At 38.3% G+C, this 15,375-nt stretch overlaps 3 protein-coding genes across 4 annotated transcripts in view; all 3 read right to left on the bottom strand.

Moving 5' to 3' along the window:
* The window catches only part of LOC116037590 (AT-rich interactive domain-containing protein 3B), a 63,502-nt gene extending 62,530 nt beyond the window's left edge, over positions 1–972 (bottom strand). The window contains exon 1 of one of the 2 annotated variants that reach the window (XM_031281529.2): positions 390–972. In XM_031281529.2, coding sequence (XP_031137389.1) covers positions 390–392 — 3 coding nt within the window. In that variant the 5' untranslated portion in view covers positions 393–972. The remainder of the gene's footprint in view (positions 1–389) is intronic. The other variant, XM_031281531.2, reaches the window with a different exon arrangement.
* A 1,029-nt stretch (positions 973–2,001) lies between these two features.
* fam219b (family with sequence similarity 219 member B) lies at positions 2,002–10,135 on the bottom strand. The gene is made up of 6 exons (XM_031281558.2): positions 9,878–10,135; positions 9,203–9,311; positions 6,892–6,985; positions 6,282–6,359; positions 5,977–6,028; positions 2,002–4,011 (listed from the first exon to the last, which is right to left on the bottom strand). The coding sequence occupies exons 1-6, from the start codon at positions 9,950–9,952 to the stop codon at positions 3,862–3,864; spliced, it is 558 nt and encodes a 185-aa protein (XP_031137418.1). The 5' UTR covers positions 9,953–10,135; the 3' UTR covers positions 2,002–3,861.
* A 967-nt stretch (positions 10,136–11,102) lies between these two features.
* LOC116037644 (cytochrome c oxidase subunit 5A, mitochondrial-like) lies at positions 11,103–15,095 on the bottom strand. The gene is made up of 5 exons (XM_031281613.2): positions 14,920–15,095; positions 12,624–12,740; positions 12,144–12,265; positions 11,438–11,560; positions 11,103–11,232 (listed from the first exon to the last, which is right to left on the bottom strand). The coding sequence occupies exons 1-4, from the start codon at positions 14,990–14,992 to the stop codon at positions 11,447–11,449; spliced, it is 426 nt and encodes a 141-aa protein (XP_031137473.1). The 5' UTR covers positions 14,993–15,095; the 3' UTR covers positions 11,103–11,232; positions 11,438–11,446.
* Between the last annotated feature and the right edge of the window lie 280 nt (positions 15,096–15,375).

The raw sequence follows: 15,375 nt of genomic DNA, 5'->3' as shown, positions 1-15,375 counted from the left end.
CTATTGCGTTTTAGTAAAATAGGGGGATGAACTGCTTCCAAATTACGCTCGCATCCAGTACAAACGTCAGTTTTAAATGAAAAGGAGGGTACATTTAAATCCAAACATCTTAATGGCGCACACAACCACCAAAGTGAATAGAAGTCTGTTAAAACTGTTATAAATAACAACTAAAAAACGGTACACCCTTTCCGCATTTAGCTTAGCTGCCACATCCTCAAAATACGTAGCTAGATAACTATAACTTAGCTAGCTAAGCGTAATATGGTTTAGGATCAATTACTGTAACGTCACAAATAAGCGAAACTAAGTTATTAACGTCAGTCATTTTTCTAAAAGTTGTATTAGTGTTGTCATAGAATTGTAAAATAATTTAAAAAGTAACCTACCATATGGTAAAATTAGCTCTAAATCGTTTAGTTCTTTTTCTTTTGGAAAATGTCACGTTAAGCTCGTTGACTCTTTCCCGTGACGTTAAATGAGACGTTCGAACTGTGTCTTTCGGAGTTTGTTTTCTTAGCTCGTTAACGTAACGTTACAGATCACAGAAATGTAAAGGGACGCCAAGCCGGATCCACGACTTACCATTTGTGCCTTACTACTGCTTGAATTGTCCACCATCCCTCCTTTCTTGGCTTTACCGTCCTTCCCTTGTTTGTGGCACTCGTTCAAACACTTGTAAACACACACACGCGCGCGCGCACGGGGCAGCTGTGCATGCACCGTAGATACCGACTGATCCGCCTGCAGAAAGGCGCTATATGCTCTCTTCTGCGCGACCACTCCAAATGTACCTGTGTTTCTGTCTTTCTTCCCCCTGTGATTTTCTTCTTTAATAGAAAAGGGGACCGACTGGAAAATGGCCCGATCTCATATCTCGGAAAGCGCTGAGGTAACTCCCTTCAGTCGTTTTTTTTTTTCTTCCTCCCCTTCAGTTGACACCCCCCGCATGGCGAACAGCATGTTGGACCCGCCCAGTGAAAGCAACAAGTCTCGCCGCCTTTTCAGTTTCATGACACTCTTATTAAGTTAATTTATTCATATACATATCTTCATTTGTATAATATAGCATCTAGTAGGTTAAAAAAACCTATATGTAGATAGGTCACTAAAAAGCCTAAAGCAAACGTATTCTCGATATGTGTGTGTGTGTGTGTGTGTGTGTGTGTGTGTGTGTGTGTGTGTGTGTGTGTGTGTGTGTGTGTGTGTGTGTGTGTGTGTCATTCACCTTGTGAAAAAGTTACACATGGCCTGATGATTATGATGATGATGCAATGTTTAAATAACAACAATATTACAAAAGCCTCATTGTGAGGGGCCTAATAGTGAAGTGCAGGAGGTATTGCATTGAGAAAGCAGCATAGCTCCATGCTTCCCCCTTGTGGAAACAACGACATATTACCTAATTACACAAGCAATACCGGAAACGATTCTTAATAATTATGGTCACAGTCACACACATGAAAGTATAGATACGTTTTATTTTAATAATGTAAACCAATAAACAGTACAATAAAAAAAAAGATTAGTGTTTATCATCAAAAAAAATAACTAAGTTATTGCATTTAGCACTCAATAACATTACATTGTCACAATTTTGTATAACAAGCAGATTGTCCCAATAGTTGCATAGTACAGGTGAGTAAAGTGTACTTGCTACTGACCACTGGTGTTAAGTGCAATATTTGTGTACATAAAAACATTGTGCAGAGCCAGGGCCGGGGTCAATACACTATAAATTCAGCTGTTAGATTTAAAGCATTTACCTCAAGCTCGTATCAAGTGACTCACTTAGTGTAATAGCAGAATCAGCTTTAATTTCTAAATCATCCACATTAGAACAATGGAATTCTGTGTGGAGACAGTGTAGATTTCTCATGTAAATAATATAACATTTTGAACACTAACCATTTGCATTGTAAATGTTTTAACAGAATCCACTTTGAATTTGTGAACTGATCCAGACTCTGGAGTACAAATCAAGGTTCTTACTTTTTCTAACACAAAATGTCATATTCTTGCCAGTCCTTACATTTTGTTTTTTATGGTGGCCAAGTGGTCTGATATACCTTTCATTTATATGACTGAGAGTTACGCATTGTAACAACCAACGTCACAGCATGAGAAATAACAGTGTGGCCCGCAAGTAAGTAAAACATCAGTCACACATTTATCCTGACTTAAACAGTTGAGCAATCTCCAAACTGCTTATTTTACAATGTGTGTGAAAGCTAAATTACTTTATAGTTGCACACTCACACAAAAAAAAACACCATCATCATTGTCACTTGCTCTGATATTGAACATTTTTGTTGCACAGTTAAAAAATTCAAGACTGACAATTAATAGTAAAAATCTGACCAGACTGTAACATGAGTGAACAGATGAATGTTTTAAAGTGGAATAATAAAATAATGATAAAATGAGTGCCAATTTTCAGCATGTGTCTATTGTGTAGAAAGGAACAACAAACACACCATAACACAAACATAAAATATACCAACACATAGTTTAAACTGATGTATGTAAATATGGTTAACACATAATAAGGGTACACATGCCTCAATCCTTACGCAAATGTAGTTTACTGTTTTTAACCTGTAACAACTATTTTTAGTGTCCCCAACAAATATATGAATAAATAAATAAAATATTTACTCAAATCTGCCATCTACACACACTCTGATGTGCTAAAGACGACACATCCTTTATAAGAGTTATATCAGATCCTGGACAGAGTACTAATCCAAAATGCAACTTATCCATCTTGGCAAAAAAAGGTCACGTAAATCTATTTTTGAACATCAACCCCAAATCAAAAAAAAAAAGTCATTTAAATTAGAAACATATACATTATCTAACCACATACTCAAATGCTGTAAGATGACAAGATGACTTATATGGGAATCTAAAATATATTTTTGCTTTCAATCTTTTTGTAACAGCTTTTTTGTGGAGGGTATAATGAAACATATTTCTACAATACAGAGATTGTAAATCAAATGTCATTGGTTCATCTATCAAAAGTACTTAAGTAACTCATCTGCATCTACATTGTATACACAGCAGTGTAACATTTGGTAAGAGTAGGTATTACTCTTTAAAACAGTGAATCACTTTGTAGGACAACTTTTCATTATGCTATTCTCTCCAAGTATATCTTCTACAGGCAGAGGATGAGTGAGTCCTTGGTATGTAGCAGTTTGCTCAATGACCTGTAAAATGTAATTAACTCTGTGTCATTTATTTCCCAACGTGGTGGCCATCTCATTTTGGAATAAAAAGTCTCATGTCATTTTTGAGGACAGATACAGTAAAGAAACAAAAACCATCCACGCAACAATAGTCGATGATAACAGAGTTGCCTTCATATAGCAGTTTGTTAATAACTGGAAGTTTAAAAATAGCCAAGGGCCGGAACATTAAAACACAATACACCATATGTATGCATGTCGTGCTTTCGAGGGCTGCGGACCTGTTCACCAGAACAGAAAAGACAGTAACCATCTCTCCATTGGGTCAATGACGACATATACCAAATTATGGTTTACTCTGCCACTCTATTTAGAGCAGTGGCATAGTTAGCATTTTATCAAGTTCTATAAAAAGAAGAAAAATTAAAAAATAGGTCAAGCTTTGGGGTCACAGTGAATAAGGCTTCTTATGTCCATTCGCGTGTGGGTTCAGTGATCCTGGTGCACGTAGTCCTGCATAAACAGAAGTTTGGCTTCAGAGCTGGAAGTCCTCAGGCAGCACAGCAGTGGAGCTGGGTCAGAAAGAGGGCCTCAGGCACCAGTGACTAAAGTCAGGGACAGGAACTGGTGCCAAGCCTTTGAAAAGGTTCGAGTCACAGCACCGGCATCACTGCATGGAGCAGGACGGGCCCTCGGGGCAGCAGCACACAGAGGAGCCCATGGCTTTGGGTGGAATCAGGTCCAGGTCCTCGTCATCGGGGATCTCATCCAGACGGTAGCCATCCTGAAGCAGCTGCCTGCTTAAATCAGGATGGACCTGAAGAGCAAAGAGAAGGACGTCACTAACGCACACAAACATCAGAGGAAGGTGGCTAAACCTGGTAGACATCTCACTCAGGTTCATCTGTTAATAGGGACCCTTTCATACCCAATCATTACTTATGCCTGTTGAACCAAACTAAATACACGTCTAATGCCTTTAGCTACCTCTTCCCTGCACACTTAAGCAAAATCATGTTTAATACTAAGGACATAAAGGTCTCAATAGTAATATATATGATCTTCTTTATGGTCCTAAATTAGGAACATACTCTAATCTGCAGTCAAAATACAGTTTATAATGTTATATTAAAAATGGGAACTTCAAACATCAAACAATGTTCTCAAGCTACAGTAACTATGTTGTTTACATTGGAAATAAGCCACAGAAGTCAACAAGAATTCTCAGAATTGTGTTATGAGCTCACCTGACTTGTTCTAAGGCACTTGGATATCTCTGTTAATCACTGTTAGCAATTTCAAAGTCATAACATTCGACACAACATGAAACTTTGCTCCACGTATCACCAGGGGCTCTACACCTTAACTACACCGGTACACGAGGGATATACTAAATCTGTGACTACTTGTTTTGATATCTACTCGTTTTGACTGCCGAGGTGGTAGCAGCCGGAAACAACAAGACCTGAGTGAGTTGTTCAAAACCTTTTTTTTTTAGTAAACTCTGGGTACACAAACAATGTTCTCAATGCTCGAGTTCATGTGTAGAGCCCCTGGTGATACTTGGAGAAAAGTTTCATGTTGTGTCGAGCCTTCTTAGTGTTTTAAAAATAGCTATTTTGAGGCTAGCATAAAAGTGCCCCTATTACTCCCATTCAAAAGGCCATTTGACCGAAAAACGAAAATACAGTACATCTTAAAAGTGACGCTTCCGTCCTAAATTTGCTTTTAAACGAAAGTTTGACTCGGGAACATTCACAAAAAGACCCTAGTGCATTTTGGCGAGAGTTACGCTTTAAATATATTTGTTGTATGCATCCTAGCTATGATGAAATTCTAGTCACTCAAAAAGTAACACTGAGCTCTGTTGAAAGGCAGCACAAACAACCCTGGCTACATATTTGAATCAAGAAATAGCCAGAGGCTCCGTGTGTGTGTGTGTGTGTGTGTGTGTGTGTGTGTGTGTGTGTGTAACTGAAAAACAACAATAGTAAGAAAAAAACACATTTGTTTCTCACTTTCGTTTATGCACTGGCATTACACATATACACTGTTCCTACAATAAGAATGAAAACATACAAACACAAACCAGATCTGGCCCAAATTCTAAATGTTTAATTTACTTATAGCAGTTGTACTCATTTTATCTGAGTTGTTTAATATTATTTTATCACTTTGAGATAAACCTGTTCCTTTTAACCCGTTACCTATTTACTGGTTGGCAAATGTGTATAATTTGGTGGTGCAACTATCCTAAAAATAAAACTCAAATAATTTGCCACTTTTTCATGCAGAAACGGTTTGCTGACCTGACAAGCCAAAGTGATGTGTTAGTGAAATATTGCACAGAAGTTACATAGATGGAAAATGGACAAAATGGGAAAAAAAAACAAACAAAGCCCAAGTTTATAACAACACAAATCTTATACATCTGGTTAGAAAAAAGATTTTTGCATACCCACCCAACCACCATCATCCCTATTCCCAAACAACAAAAGATGGCCAGTCTCAATGCCCCATAGCACTCACCACCCCCAGTGTATGTATGTCTTTTTATATTTACCGTTTTCCTTCATTGCCTCGGTTATTATACTTTTATTATATACCGTTTTTCTTGAATGGAGCCTCCCAGAATAAGCATTTCACACATGTGGACTCGTATAACCACTGTGACAATAAACATCTAGAATCTTGAAAAGTCACACAGCCAGTTAGACTGTGTAACTAACTAACTAAGATTCTTCTTAAAACATCCAAAGAAGGTGCTGTGGGGTTAACTCACCTCAGCTGAAGAATATCCTGAGGAATACTGCTCAAAATCGATCTCTTCATCACTGTAAGGACAAGTAGTACAGGTTCTGTCATTCTGGTAAACAATTGTGTGTGTGTGTGCAAACATATTTTGGGACACTTAAGCTGGGGAGATACCAAAGTTCTAACTGGAACTGATAAATGTCCAGGTGACATGACTTTATTTCTACAACGTAAAATGTCTCCTGTTACAGTATATCGTTTTTCAGTGCTCAGTTTCCTGCATGTAATAGGAATTCAACAACACTATCACCTGTATACCTGGTGTAACCTTACCTGTCTGAGTCCAGTGCAACCAAAGCGTCCTCAGCGTGCTGACTCAAAGCCGCGTAGCCCTTGTTATACTTCACCGTCCTAAAAGGGAGAACAAGAAACTGTAAAACATCATGCAAAACTAGTCCATATCCACGACGTTCCACTTCTGTGATTGGCCCGTTGCCGCCAGAATTTCCGCCGCCGCTTTCTCTGTTCGATTTATGAGGTCTATGGTTAACTGCTCCTCAGATCTCTGCAGGGTAAATCCAGACAGCTAACTAGACTATCTGTCCAATCTGAGTTTTCTGTTGTGACTAAAACAACCTCTGAACGTACACGTTTCACCAAAACAAGTTCCTTCCCGAGGCTATTTTGCAGCAGCACCGGGGCCCCGTCCAGTGCGTAGTGCTGCCCAAGACGATTGTGACTGGTTTAAAGACATGCTAATAAACTAGAGCATTATTTATCCCATTCCGGAATGCCGTGTGGACTAGCCAGCCATCCTCCGCAGCGCTGTGGAGGAAGGTCTGTCAAAGCGAGACAAATGTAAAACAAACATCTCCTCCCCTGCTTTATGCTGACAACACAAACGGCCCGCTTCATCTTTCCTCATAATAACTCCTCTCCTTACCTCTTAGCTCCTTGTCTGGGCTGATGCATCACTGGAGGTCCTGGTGAAAGGGCTTTCTTCTTCAGTGCTTTCCTCGCAATTTCCCGGTGTTTCTCTATGAATAATAACAGTCAAAAGCAAAAGGTCACATAAGAAGTGTATTGTGCTGATAACACTATATATTGAAATAAGACTCATATCTCAGTGTAGGACTTGAGATTTATGAAGCATCCTACACACACTCCCAACAGGTGTATGTAAGGTCTTTGAGAATTACTGACAACGTGTTGATGATCAGACCTATCGAATAAAATCAATGACTTTGTTTTATAGGGGTTTTTTGCATGGTGTAGATTGAACACATTTAAAAGCCTGATCGAGACAATGATTTGATTAAGGAAAAGCCAAACATAAAATTGCATTACCTGTATCACAACATGCTGGCTCTGTTATTGTTCTGTTCTCATAATGTAAGCAGAGCCTGTGACTACAAGTTTAAATCCAATTGTAGAAGCTTGTTTTTATTTTAAAGCTTTAGTGCGTAACTTTTTGATATTAATAAACGTCCGTTACATTCAAGCCGTTGCCAAATGAGTTGCTACAAAGCTAATGAAGACTATCAGCTCCACACAACTCTCTCTGGATTTCTCAGTATGACTATGTTCAGAAGATTATGTCATCCGGCGACTTTCACACGCAGAAACTCAAGTGAAGATAATTACCTCTTCTGAAGAGTCCATCATGTTTTTTTAATCCTCCGTGTCCTCCTTGGCTACTAACTGTGTGGAGGAGGGGTGGGGGGGGTGTTGCGCAATCACAGAAGGCTTGTTTCATGGGGACGCGCTGACAGTTTTGTTGTCATTACTTAGAATTCCTCATGGGGGCGACAGAAACTACGCACTATAGCTTTAACTTGTGCTACGTTTACACGTGGCCGGCTATTTTCATAAACGGATATTTCAACCTCTCCGTTTTCAAAAATAACATCGTGCACAGCTGTCAGTTTTCAGAAAAGTGTTTGTTTACACGTACCCATGTATATATGCCGTCAAGAGCATGCCAAACATGTAGGTGGTAGTGTAACGAGAAGCATAAGCCCACATTAGCCAATCAGAATCCCGAAAATAGCAACAACAGCAACGAATCACTTCCTCTCTCTTCTCTTCCTCACTTCCTCGGCTGCCTAAACCTCCGTTTTCCTCAGTTTACATGCAAACGTGCATACAAAGTTTTCATCTGCCTAAGTGGAGTGAAACCTAATACGCATCATTTTAAGAATTGATGCATATTGATGTGAAAAATGTTTTTCACTGGGCGCCCTGGTAGCTCACTTGGTTGAGTGTGAGCCCCATGTACCAAGGCTCAGTCCCAACCGCAGCGGCCTAGGTTTGATTCCAACCCGCAGCCCTTTGCTGCATGTCGCCCCCACTCTATCTCCCCCCTTTCCTGTCTACAGCGTTCCTATCAATTAAAGGCAAAAAGCCCCAAAAACAATCTTTAAAAAAAATGTTTTACTTTGTGATGATGAATACAGGCCGAGAATAGGTGTTCAATCAAGCGTGTTAAAATTTAATTCTAACAATTTATTATAATGCAGGGATAACAATAACCTATCATTTCCATTCCAATGTATGCTTTATGTTTATGTAATGCACATTAAAGTACATGTGCTCAAGGTGGGTTTAACAGGCCAAGAAATGCCAAAAGTCAGTAAGGTTTCAGGAAACCACCAGATAAACTCAGTTTCACGACTTGTTACATTTCCCTTTCCAATTTACTGTGTGAACATATTTAAAACAGAAACTAAAGTCTGTGAAATATGTCATGTGCCTTTTGCAATGTGTCCCTCCAATCTCACATGACAGATTCACACTACTGTCACTTTACTGTGCAGAAAACCTCTTCTGTGTGTAAATCCTCCCTGTCCGTGACATTTTACTGGCTTTACTCAGGAATGTGCAACTACAGTCTTTTTAAATATTGGAATTAGAATCGCCAGTCAGTCAGCAGTACAAAGTACAGAAATGTTTGTTGCAGAGACCTTGAGAGCGTTGAAATACTTTATGAAAAGTTGACTGTATGGACTGCTTTCTATACACACAGTCTGAATAATAATAAATAATAAATCTGTTCGACTTTGCCCATGATGACTCAGACTCTGCTGTCCTGCCAGCTGCACCTTCGACAGTCTTTAGCTGTCCCATTTTGTGTTTGGTACAATAGTGTAAACCACAGCTGAACTCATAAAAATAACAATTATGAAAAGACTCCTGACTTACAGACAGGCGTAATAAGAACATTGGCTATGATGAGTCAAGAAGAAAATGCTTACGTAGTTTGAGGTGGATTGCTGGAGCTCTAGACATGATGTAAGGTCCTCTTTTCTCCACAGGCCTGATCCCTCCATCGGCGGTCTTAGGTCTTGTGCCATTACTGGGCCCCTGAGGTTTGAGAAATGAGGGATAATTTGTATTTAATATTCATGGCAGCTAAGTAAATGACAAGATAATAATATAATAACGAAATGGAATCATGTGATTGTTAAATGACAATAGTTTGTTTTGCTGTTGTTTTTTTGTTGGGGCGGTCTTAACAAGTCTTTAAATCAACTCCAATGTTATTCAAATATAATCTTCATTAAACCAATTTGTTTATACATGTCTCTTGTAGCGTAACTCATTTTGATATATTTCTAAATTAGCTTAAATTTGTCTCCAGTGGTAAACCCAAACATTTCACCAACCAGATGGAGTAACTCCTCCAAATTTCTCTAGCAGTCCCTTCGATTTACAGGAAGAGATGTAAACATGTTTATAAGCTCGTTAATCATGTAGACAAACTTAGCAATGTCTGAGAAAGTTTACCCTCTCGACACTAATTTTGTAAGCATGTCTCATCTAAATAACTGTCAAAACCACAGGCTAAGCTGGTAAGCTAGTCAGCTAGCTAGCCTCCCAGTTTCTATTTACATGCTAGCGTTAGCCGGACTAGCTTTAGCTGACATTACCGACAAAACTTGAGGCTCCGGCTGCGCTTCCAGCAAGGTGTCCTTCTCTGGTTCCTCAATGATGTCGTTCATCATCTTGGCGTTAGTTGTCAGAATTTACACCACAACACAGCCATGATCATGACAGGTGTCCCACCGGCGCAGGACGGTGTTTTTTTTTTTCAGGAGCAGGCAGGCACTTCTGTTAGCTAGTTAGCTATGCTATTATGCTATCAGTGACAGGTTTCATACTACTTCCGGGCAAGAATTTCAAAATAAAACACATTGTCGCAAACATTTTGTAAAATTGTAGCGTTAGCCCATTTAAATCATGAGAAACTTTCTTAAAATGAGTTAGTATTTTAAAAAAAAGTTTCTCATTATAATGACCTACAGGATCTTTTTTTTTTTCATCACATTGGCAGAAATGCTTTAATTGGGTTAGCTTCAATAATATATATAATAATAGAAATATATGTAAAATACATAAATAATGTACATGTTATAATATATAATGGCTTGTAACACTGAATGGCAGAGTGCATGTTGGTTATCTCGCATGTATCGTTGTAAATAGGTCTGGCAATGCAAGACTATTGTAAAATGAACGCAGGAGAAAGATTTCCAGCCTTCTGTCGCCATCAGGTGGATGAGAGAAGTCTTCTTGAGAAACGTAACATTTCTGTAACGTTAGACTAAATAAAACAGTGTGACCTTGGACCCCATACATTATGTACTTCCTTGTTTAAAAAAAGTAATTAGCATTTATTAAGAGGTTAAATAGGATAATGTAAGCACTGACCAAAATCTGCAACACTGGTTGACATTGTGGTCTTCGTAGTTTAAATTCAATCAATTAGAGAAGTGTTAGTATTTCTATTCACTCAAATGTAATAAGTTGTAGTTTGTTTACAGTCTGTTGTGAAAAAGGTCTATTATGCATGTGCACCCACCTGCACATTCATAATAGACTTTTTTCACAACAGACATTTGGACTTGTCAACGCAAAGGTCTGACTGATAACATTAACAATGGCTCCATTTCATGTAAGTAGCCCAGTAAGCTATGTCTCTAAATTAGCATGCATATTAGCAGGGAACTACTAAATGGAATGCAGCAAACATTTATTTTATTTACACCTGTGCTTTTTTTCTGCCATGAGTCAAAATGTCTACTGTAAAAAATAATAAAGGCCCACTAGAAAGTATTCAATGATTTACCAGAAAAGAAAATACAACACGCATTCTTTGATTATTTGTTTACTTTATTAGGTCCACCATTTTGTACACAACAGGACAGCATGGATTTAATCAACAATATAGACATATTTGACAGGAGAGAATCAGGAGAGCTCTTCTCTTTATGCATCAAATGACCTGAGGAAAGAGGAACAAAAGATATTTTTTAGCTGCAAGTTATATGTAATGTAATTCATGTTCTGCTGTGCATTTTTAGAGTAGGCCAGCAAACACATTCAGGGTTTGAGGCAGTGCTGGACAACATGAGTAATTATGCCTGAAGCAATTCTCTTTCTAAAGCCTTCCCAAGTAACATGTAGTAGTATAGTGTAGCGCATCTCACCTTGACAGTCTATAACTTGTCAATGCCCAGCTCTTCTGGTGTTGAGATGCCAAGTTCTGACAGGGTTGGCTTCAGCTCTTGGATCAGATAGGGATAAATGTCTTTATGGGGGCCTGCTTTGTCCTGCAAAACACAAAAACAAAACAAATGATGAGCACCACCCTCTCTTTCCATACTCACATCAACTATATCACCAAATCCGCCTTAATGTGTACTGTAATTCTGTAAAGTGTCCTTGGGTTTCATGAAAGGCGCTATATAAATAAAAGTTATTATTATTATTATTTTGTCATAGCCAAGCCAATACTTGCAAACTTGGCAGTGAGAAGCTATGATTCATCTCAAAATGTATTTAATTTGCTACTAGGGATGTTGCATTATGTTTGTAAAAAACAAATTAGTACTATTGTGTATTTATACCCTCCAGTAAAATCTGAGTACATTTTTAGTTGTGCTTTATTTCTAATTAAATTGTTTGGTCCTTTTTTCAAGCAACGTGTCAACAATATGAACCTAATGTGAAAGTTTGTGATGCGTCGCTGGACGACGCTGACAAAGACAAATTCTTAAACTTCTGGTAAGTGATTAAGTGATTCTCATTCAAGCTGTGGGCCTGTCAGGAGTCACACTTCCCCACTGAAACAAAGTTTAGCAAAAAGGTTTTAGGCAGACCCCGAGTGAACCTATTAAAGGGACAGATACTAACCTTAACGGCCTCAAGGATGCGGATGGCGCTGGCCAAGTCATTCAGTCTCCGGCAAGCCCTTAGTGCCGAATCCAGAATCTTGGCCTCGGGTACCAGGTCATACCCAATCAGGGTGTTCATGCCTTCAGGTTAAAAATGAATGAAGAAAAAAAAAAAAACATTACTTCACAGAATCAGCAATAACAAGAAGAGGAAATGCAAACAATAAAAAAGAGGAAAAAAAGCAATATCTGGTAGACCATTAAGCCCATACAATACTATCAGTTTTGCTATAGGTGGTTACCGTGGGAATGAACCCAACTGTAACTGTCCACTGCTGTATAACATGGGGAATTATAATAACAAAATAATTAGGACAATTTATTTTACATGGGTATGGTATTTGACCCAAACCAGAAACATAACTATGTCCAAACTAGGACCAACGGGAGGAGGACACATCATCAGAATATGAAAAGCATATATTGTCAACAAAGTCACCTTTCCTCAGCTCCCAGGCATCGATGTCAGGCTTGCTGAAGTAAGTGACCCAACGGGCATCAAACTCCTCATCCGTCTCCACCTTGCCATGGGAGTAACATCTGGAGGCCAATGGAGCTGGAAACCATGAGTTAGAAATAGATTTCTTCAAAATGGTTGTAAATACTAGTGACAATTTAATACTGAAGCTTCAAGAACTCACAGGTATGTAATATACAAATAAATAAACCAGTTTATACAATACCAGTTTTGGTTTGGTTTTAATAAGCCAAACACAAGCAGTAATACAAGAATGTCTACATGTCTATGATATCTTGATTTGAATGTGTAAATATTAGGGGTGTGCAAAAAAAAATCAATTCACAATTGAATCGCAATTCAAGCTCTACCGATTTAAAATCGACTAATAGAATTTAAAAAAAAAAAAAAATGTTTTAATTGTATGTCTACTGCAATCACATGGGAAAAGTAACTACATTTACATCCTGTGAATTTTTTTAATCGAGAATCGTTTTTGAATCGAAAATCGATATTGAATCATGATATTTTCTGAATCGTGCACCCTAGTAAATATCTTATCAAACAAGATTATACATTTGGCCAGACACTCTGTGCCAACCTTTAACACTGGACTGATCAGAATCATTTTTATTGGCCAAGTGTGCTTTTATTTAATTTATTTATTTATTTATTTATTTATTTATTTATTTATATATAAAATCACTCAAAAACAAAGAAGAGGGCAATTAAATAAGAACAATAAATATAATACTATGAGTAGGTGAGAGAAGACAGAGAGTCTGTTTAAAAAAAAACAAATCATCTTACTTAAATCACATTTATAAAAAATAATATATATACACAGGCTAGCGAGAGTGGATTGCACCTCATCAGCTGTAACGTAGTCTGAATAGATACCCATATACTGTAAGCCAGTGGTACCAAAAGTGGGGTCTTTGAAGAGGTTCCAGGGGGTTCATTGTCACTTTAATTCCATCCATCCAACACACAATGATAGAAGAATGTGTGACTATTTTGGTCATGGATTTCATACACTTTCTGTATATAAAGATCTAAAAGCAAAAATCCTATCAGATGGGGGACCCTGGGATGAAATCTTATCAAATTGGCGTCCGTGGTTTAATTTGTGTCAGTTTAGGGGTACTTGACATGGAAAAGTTTTGTAATGGCAAAATTATATTTAAGCATGATTCTTTATATTCTTGTCTTATTTCTGTTTTACTTTGTCTCACAATGCTGAAAGTGAGTTTTTCTTATTCTCACATGTTGAAAGTAAGAGCCACAAAGTCTGGGAACGTAATGTGTACGCTGAACAGATAGGGGCTACAAGGTCACCCTAAACTATCTGTTATTTCTCCCTGAATAGTTGAGACTTCTCACATAGTTGAGATAAAAGGGATGTCTAAACCTTGGGGTAGAAAGTGGTACAGAGGGGAAGAAGTGAAGTGGCTCCTGAATGTCTGACTATGTTTGATTGTAAGAAATGTTGAGTCATGTTTAGAAAGGGGGGCATTTCTATCTCACTGAAGATGCATATAAACTGTGTACTTTTTCTCATTCGTTGAATACATTTTTCCACACTGGACTGCTGTGCCTTTTGTGAAATTGTGTTACTCCTATAGTCTTGCAAGTTTATAATAAAATACAAAAACCTAACTTGGTTTAGTCTTCGACTGTCTTTATTCGTTTCATCTTGTAGCTTTTTGAAATACATCCCGGCTGCAATAAGAAACTTCCTCCACAGTTTGCTGTAAGCTAACGACCTAAGAGAGTTAAGGTCAGGAGACAGGACAGTTCATATGGGAGAATATTAACCATATTAGCACCAACACAGGTCCCAAACTAAGTCATTCAAGGCTTCCATAGTAAACGATATGTACATTTTAAATATCTAGCTAGCTAGCTAGCTATATACATAATACATAATATGGTCCGAGTTAGACATTAACGTTCAGCTGCGCAAAAGCTGCGGTCAATGACACTCTTGAACTAACTAAGGGGGGTCACCACAAGGTCGAGACTTCTGCTAAATTCATTTCGCGGTTTCTTTAAATAAAATACGCTACGTGAGGTGGAACTCCAGAAAAATATTCCGTTCAAGACCCACAACGACAACTAACCATAACAATAATTTATTGTCTCCAGAAGTTAGCTTTTCCACACACACAGCTGTAGCTAAGCTAGGCAGCTAACGTTAGCCGAGCATGCCTATTGTAGTCATCTTTATAACAGAGGCTATTTCGTTTCACGGTAGAAGTAAAGCGGATGGTCCTACCTGAGTAGCAGGGTCGTGACCGAGCCAGACTCCGGGCCCCTGTGGCCGACAGTCGGAACACGGCTCGGAACATGGTACCGCAGTGAGTGCTACCGTCCTGTGTGGTGCTAACGGAGAGACCTCTAATTATTCTTCTTTAGTTTTATTGGCGGGCTACAAACCAACGTTTAAGATGCAGGCCGCCACCTACTGTACAGGAGGGTTTATCATTATGACTTTAAACATCCAACACTAATACTAATAATAATTCACTTTATAAAGAAGTTTTATTCTGGATATTAAACCTGTTTCATTTAAATAAAAGCCTTTTTTGTACCTGTACTTGTGTTCCCCTGTTTCTAACAATCCTTTGGTGCTCCACTCCCTTCCCATATCCACCCCTGTATCCTTCAATCTTTCTATTTCTATAATGAGCCTCCTACAACCAGACATGTATAAAGTACTAGGGACCCATAC

Source organism: Sander lucioperca, chromosome 3, assembly GCF_008315115.2.
Source record: "Sander lucioperca isolate FBNREF2018 chromosome 3, SLUC_FBN_1.2, whole genome shotgun sequence".
NCBI classification, from domain to species: domain Eukaryota; kingdom Metazoa; phylum Chordata; class Actinopteri; order Perciformes; family Percidae; genus Sander; species Sander lucioperca.
This window is presented reverse-complemented; position numbering and strand designations above follow the sequence as displayed.